The sequence below is a fragment of the Rhinolophus sinicus genome, linkage group LG09 (genome assembly GCF_036562045.2).
Source record: "Rhinolophus sinicus isolate RSC01 linkage group LG09, ASM3656204v1, whole genome shotgun sequence".
NCBI classification, from domain to species: Eukaryota; Metazoa; Chordata; class Mammalia; order Chiroptera; family Rhinolophidae; genus Rhinolophus; species Rhinolophus sinicus.
This window is the reverse complement of record NC_133758.1, coordinates 92,947,635-92,954,699: the sequence shown is the minus strand read 5'-3', so window position 1 is coordinate 92,954,699 and position 7,065 is coordinate 92,947,635. Positions and strand designations below refer to the sequence as shown.

At 38.3% G+C, this 7,065-nt stretch overlaps 1 protein-coding gene across 12 annotated transcripts in view; it reads left to right on the top strand.

Moving 5' to 3' along the window:
* The first annotated feature begins 1,194 nt into the window (after positions 1-1,194).
* ETV1 (ETS variant transcription factor 1) overlaps positions 1,195-7,065 on the top strand; it is a 92,461-nt gene continuing 86,590 nt past the window's right edge. The window contains exons 1-5 of one of the 12 annotated variants that reach the window (XM_074340796.1): positions 1,266-1,638; positions 1,737-1,896; positions 2,067-2,198; positions 3,012-3,099; positions 4,533-4,580. In XM_074340796.1, coding sequence (XP_074196897.1) covers positions 2,154-2,198; positions 3,012-3,099; positions 4,533-4,580 — 181 coding nt within the window. In that variant the 5' untranslated portion in view covers positions 1,266-1,638; positions 1,737-1,896; positions 2,067-2,153. Of the gene's footprint in view, positions 1,639-1,736; positions 1,932-2,039; positions 2,199-2,338; positions 2,537-3,011; positions 3,100-4,532; positions 4,581-4,741; positions 5,116-7,065 lie in introns of those variants that run through there. The other 11 variants (XM_074340793.1, XM_074340794.1, XM_019726994.2 and 8 more) reach the window with 11 other exon arrangements.

Below are 7,065 nucleotides of genomic sequence, written 5' to 3'. Positions count from 1 at the left end.
AAAAAATGCTCGTAGGTGCGCGCGTTAGCACCCGCTACTATGATTTATGAGTTTCAGGGAATGCATGGTCTGTGTCCTCGCTGTTCACAGTTACTGGTGTTTCTCCAGAAATACGTTTTCTTTAAAAATCTATTTTAAAAATCTTTCCCCTTCTGGTTCCTGTGGAGTCTTGTGCGCTCACACTCCATTTTAATGCGTCTCCATATCGTTCCATTTAAGGAAGGAAACTTTCAAATAGAAATTGAGAACTGCAGCATGTTTTCCAACGGGCGGAACAGCTGCCGGAAACATCCTTTGGTCTCTAGCTCTGGTCGCCACTAGGATCACAAGTGAATTTCAACACCACTGAGTCCCTGGTCCCATCCCCATCCCCATCCCCATCCCCATCCCCAACCCCTGCTGGGTCGTGGTTTCCTAAGTGAGTCTACAGCGCCAAGCCCCACACGAGGGTCAGAGCAATTGGTTTCAGAGTTGCAGCCCTCACTTTTTAACGTCCTAGTCATTGTCCTTGAAACCCGAGCTCCCTCACTGCTCGCCCCCAACTCTGGGTTGTGGCGCTTAAAAGCTGAAGAGGAAGTGAAAGCGTCAAGTTCAGTAAGTGACACCCTCTGTCTCCGTGTATACATAACAAAAGCTCAGGAAATGTGCGGGTCCCTCGGATATCCGAGCCACCTCACCCCCTCCCTGTGCCTCCCCACCTCCAAAGTGGACTGGCAGCACCTTGTCCCAGTGCACATGGGGGAGAAATCTGACTTTTATACTTTTCCTCACCTAGATTGCTCCGGAGCCCTCCCAGTTCTCCCTCCCAGCGCCACCCCGCCTAACAAGCAAGCCCTTTGCTTTTCCCAGGTGCTTTCCCCACAGCTTCTTTATTTTACTGCTCCCTGAACGATAGGGTCTTGTTTTACTTGAGGAAGGCCGTTAAAAAAAAAAAAAAAAAGTTTTTTATAAACCATAGTGATGGTGGTGGTGTTGAAACGGCAAAAGAACTTGGGCCAAAAACTTAGTGGAAACAACGCAACAGACTGAGGTGGGCTCATCAGGTTAAAAGTGTGTGTGTGTGTGTGTGTGTGTGTGTGTTGGGGGGATGGTGATCTTGAGGGAGGGGAGGGGAGGCGGGGGAGTAAGGAGGCACGGGCTTAGTGGATCAGGCTTCAGAGTATATACCCGAACTGAACAAAAGTGTTTTAGGAAATCAGCTCAATAGTGGACCAAACACCAGTAAGAACTGAGGACTCGTTACACATGGATCCAGTGTGCCCCGGCGCCTTAACAATAAGCAGCGGGTTAGGAAGGCAGCCGATTTTCTTCTGTGGCGTTTTCAGGCTGTGGACCCTGCACCAGTCCACCAAACACCGGCTTGGACAGAGGGGCGCGCGAGATCCTGGAGAAGGGGCAGCAAGCCGCCTGATTGACAGCCCGAAATCTGATCTTGTGAAAGAGACGCGGAGCCAATGGGAGGCAGCGATCCATCAGTTTGGATTGGAGGCCCCTGGAGGAGAAGTAGAGGAAAAACCACCGAATTGAGCTCTGTCAGAGGCGCTTTCGGCTTCCAAGGGGAAGTGCTGGGCAATAATTAATGTTTTTATTAAATTTGGAGGGAATTTTTTGCAGCAGTTCGCCTAGCGTGGCCTTCAGGTGGGTCTTTCCAACAACTTTTTATGTCTCTCCAGATAATTGCATGGTTCTGGGTTGCAAAAACTATCCTTATGAAAGAGGTGTCTCCGTCTCTTTAGTCCCGTTAGGTGCAAAGCAAGTCTCGTTGATCGCCATTGCTAGTTTTGCACACGTTTGCGAATCAGAGCTGCCCGGGGTACACCGACCGCCCAGGGAAACATCGAGAGTGTACATAAATACATCGTCTCTTGTTCGGATTTTTGCTACCGCCGAAAATATGTAAATTGTGAACTCTTGGCTCTCTTTGGATCCAGGTGAAGGAGGCGGTGTAGGGAGGGTTATTTTTGTGAATGGGACTGTCGGAGGGTAATTAGCTATGCAAATGCAAGAGCTTCATTCATGATTTTTTTTTTTTTTTTTAGCCTAAAAGCCATCTTGTTCCCCTCTAGGTTGACAGAAGTCCAGATCCCGAGGAAAGCTCCTGCTAAATGCTCAAAATATAAAACACTGAGCTGAGATTTGCGAAGAGCAGCAGAATGGATGGATTTTATGACCAGCAAGTGCCTTACATGGTCACCAATGTGAGTGATCAGTTCGAAAGTTGCTGTTTATAAACTTGACTCCGGGGGGGCGGGCGGGGGGGATAGAATGAGAAGGGAGGGGGCAAGGGGGTTGGGATTGCAGATATTTTATCTGCTTTGTTGCCACTGTAGGGCGACTCTGCTTCTAGAAGCCCAATCTTCAAAATGAGCTTACCTTTCAGTGATTTGGATAAGGCATAGTTTTATTTTTAAGACCCCCCCCCTTTTTTTTCCTGATTAAAGTGTCCAAGATGAGTGGAAGAGTAGATGGAGGGCAGCAGCAGCTGCTGCACTCAAAGTTTTTGGCTGGGATTGTCTGCCACATTGAAAAGAATGAAGTTGAGACAAATACTGACACTTTCTGTTTACATGGGGTGTTTTTGTTTCTTTTTTTTTCCTCCGTCTTTTTCTCTCGTAGTTTTTCATTTCACTACTCTTCTCTTTTTTTTTTTTTGAGGGGGGTATCAGGATAAAATTCATTGTATTTTAATTTAGCTTTGACCCAGCTTAAAAACGACTTGAAGTGTAATTGCTTACTGTTGTTTTGATGCTGAGATACCATGAATATATAACTAATAACTAGTAGTGTGTTAGGATCGGCTCTGGGAAGCAACCCTCCCGGGCTGTTGAAATCCCAGCATAAGCTTTCACTGTCAAATTAATGCAGAAAATGAATATTAGAATTGATACTGTGGACTTTAATTTTTCTATCTAGAGAGAGGATTCAGTAGACGTATGTATGCATGTGTTTTTTTGTGTGTGTGACATTTGAGGTTTACATTCTTTTAAAGGATTTTATCTTTCCCTTTGTAGAATCAGCGTGGGAGAAATTGTAACGAGAAACCAACAAATGTCAGGAAAAGAAAATTCATTAACAGAGATCTGGCTCATGATTCAGAAGGTGAGGTTTTATTTTGGGCTGAATTCCCCCTTTCCCTATATTCCCCACCCTCACAAAGAAGAGGAGCACTTCAATCTTTGCTTAAAAATAATGAACATTCAAATTACTGTATTTAACTAAGACTTTTTTTTTTACTTAGAGCAATTACCATAATGTGACAGTTTGCATTGGAGGATATTTCATGGCCCTGTCACAAACTAATGAAAGAAGGAAATAAAAAGTTAACAGTGATGTCCTTCTTTTAATCATTCTTTTATGTTTAAATACCCTTGCCCATATGGCATATAACTAATCCCATACACTAAGGTAACAATTTTAAAATATCCAACACAGTGGGACAAATCAAGGAGCGATGAACACTGCTTAGTTTCTCCTTTTTACTTTATTAGAAGTTAAACAATATAAATTATTGTTTGATTTCCCATCCCCCTTACACTAAAACCATATACTGTTATCAAACTTTTCATGGGTGAATTCGATGACTCCATGGCGAGTTCATAATATCTTGTTTATAGGTATTAAAGTATTCACTGAATTATAATTAAGGCCTAATTAATAATTATAATACCTATTTGGGAAATTAGGTTACAGATTCTTTTTATGAACTGTTGGTAGGAAGTCAATGTATTATAAATTATTCCAGCCATATGGGAGCATTAATAATAAACTTAATATACTTAGATTTAATTATCAAAGTTCAGTCTGCCATTTAGATTAGGTATATTAAATTCTGAAACTTCCTGAAATCTTCATAATTATTGGACACCTCTCTCCCTCCCCACTATGACAGAATACAAAGTTTTGCACTTGATAATAAACAGGTGCCAGGGAATTATCTTTCTTTGACTTTTGTAAACTTATTAATATAGAAATTTTCCTCTGAAAACTAGCATTTAGTAGTTGTCCCTTTTATCTTTGAACCCAAAAATGTACATTACTTTGAGAGTTACACCATGTACTGTTACATCTTTCTTATAAAATTCGGAAGATATAAATAAAATGTTTTTCAGTCTTTAATCTTTTCCCTGTTACTATTTTACAAGAGTTGAATATATTTAAGAAAGGTTTCCATGGATAGGCACATCTTCACTTCAGCCTTTTTTTTGAATCTTAGTGTATGTGAGTTGTTTGGTGTCCCTAAACTTATTAAGCTATTTGAAAAAGGTGGGAAAATATATTGACTTTATTATTTAGTTGACTGCAGTAATTTCTTAAAGAAGTATTGTTTGATAGCCATCAAAAGGAGCAGGATTATTGAGATATTTAAGTTATGAATTCTGTTTTCTTTTTGTATTGACCTCCCCCAAATAAATTGATATGTGTGTGTGTGTGTGTGTGTGTGTGTGTGTGTGTGTATCTAGTTGTATGACAAACATTTCCATTTAATGAAGCCTAAAGGTTTGCACATCTTTTGTCTTTCACTTGTTTTTTAGAACTCTTTCAAGATCTAAGTCAATTACAGGAAACATGGCTTGCAGAAGGTAAGGCAAAATAAAATAAAATAAAATAAAATTCCTTTAAAAGGAGGGGAAAGACAACTCGAAGGGGGGGGAGGGAGTCCTGAACTTGCTGTCTTAATGTTCAGCCCAATTAATTGAGCTCTAAAAGAGCCACCTCATGTGTCATGCATACATTAGAGCCTCTGATGAGTTTGTCTTTGGGGAATCTGGGGCTGCACTACCCAGTGTCATCACAAATTACCAGGAGAAATTGCTTCCAACTCACAATCACATCTGCTTTTGGCAAGAACTAATGCACCAAGACTTCAAGTTCTAAGCCTCTGTTCAGATTTTAATTGCAATTGATCAGGTTTATATTATTGTACCTCGAGAGACCTCCTAGAGCCAGAACCCAGCTTGCTGTTTCCTTTAGAGCAGTGCATATCATTATTTGGTGTTCTGGTGGAGGACTTTTCTGATGGCAGAAATTAGTTTCTCTGGGTTCATCAGGACGGGATGCTTCAAGATTTAAGTGCAAGTGTCTTCTTTCCACCTTGTTCACAACACAGAACGTTAGGTGTGTATCCAATACTTAGAAAATCTATGGCTTTAAAATATATCTTTGGGGGCTTTGAGGAATTTTAAAATGTTTTCTATTTGTTGTTACTATGATGTGATGTTTGCTGAAAATGACCTTTGCTATTATGCCACTTCTATTAGGATTTATTTAATACAGCAAGGAGACATTTAAAGGCATTATTTTAATTTTTGACTACTTTTGGATAAAAAATTGTGTTGCAATCTATGGTACCTTTTATTGCGTAAACTTTATTTTAGAGGAACAATGAGATACTGCTTCAGTACAGCTTTATACAACTTGAGAAATGTCTAATGTTGAGGGACTTTCTGTTGGTGTCCATAATTTGAAATTTTTCTTTTGGATCTGTCCTAATAAATGTGAAATATTAATTTTGTACTGTTATGTGTTTTGTGGGAAACAAAGAAAGTTATAGATATTTAAGCATTGAGTATAACTGTCTTATTTCTGTTTTTACATTATATGGGAAACATAGTTTTTAGAACACATTTTTAAAGTGTTTAAAAGAAGAGGCAGGGTCTCTTTAAATGGAACCCAAGTGTTGCTGTCGCTATTTGAGGCCGACTGCTGTGTTTTATCGGTGGTCTTGCTTGCAGTTGATAAAGTTGCTGTTAGCATGTAAAATAAGTTTCTTTGTTTTGCTGATATTCTAAATCTCCAAAGAGCTTTTGCAGTAGTCTTTTTTAATCTTTTAAGTTAAATAGCTTTCCTGGGAGCCCTTCGGAAAGGGTGATTGTATTTGTATGTTAATGAAAGGTAAGTACTAATGAAAGTTTTAGTTATATTTAAAGGTCATTTTGCTTGTCTCTGTAAATGAAACTTATTGCAATACATCACTTATTATTGCAATATAAGCCATATACTTCAATGTAACTTTTTCAAGAAAAAAATGCACAGAGGTTCTTGTGTTAACGTTTTTCTGTTAGTCTGGAAAGTTGAAGGTTTTGAGAACATTACATTTATGAGAGAATTTATTTGCTTACCCCAAATAACTTAAAATATCTATTTTAATTGTTCTGGAAGGTAGGTTTCTTCTTTAAGATGTTTAAGTCTCATTGATTCCAACTCGGTGCACTTGCTGGCAGATTTTGAATGTGCATAGCAACTCTGTTCCTGGAATTTTAAAATGTGGAATCTGTGACAGACTCTTACCATTTTATAATCAGTTTCAGTACAATTTTTCACTTTGGACTTGTTTTGTTTCTTTGTGCCTTGGATAAGTGATTTGAATAATTTATCCGACTTTATCTTTCAAAACTCTATACTGACTGTTCTTACCCATGTGTATTAACATGCCTGTAAATCAAATCTGAAGATTTAGCTTTATATAAAATAAACCTAGAAAATGACTGATGTATTTGGAGGAACATGGACTTTTACTTAGAAAACAATTCATAATGTTAAATAAGTTCAGGAATTAATCCCCAAATTCAAGAATTAAATACGTAGGTGGGCTACTATTTACAAACTATGGATACAATTGCACTTAGAATAATTGTAACATTTTCCAAAATAGTTTACATTAACTTATCCCATCATGATATAAGCAAAAAGTTGTTACTATGATTTTTTTTTTAATCTAATAGTGAGAAGTTTGTTTTTAATATTTGTTATACTGGGTATTTATTCTTATTTTTAGCAATTATAGCTAAGTATTACTGGCATTAGCATTTTAACTTGACTTATTCCACTCTTGAACAATTTTAGCTAAAAAGAGATCTCAAAATTACACTAGTTTATTCGTAGCTAGATTTGTCCATTTATGTCCCTCTGGACATTCAGAAATTATAACCTTGCCAAATTGGCTGACCATGCACCGTGTACATATTTCTTTTCATAATAATTTGTAGCCAAGAAACTGACCATGGAATTTTAAACCATCTTGACCCTTTTAAAGAAGATCATTGACAATTAACCAAGTTTCTCCTA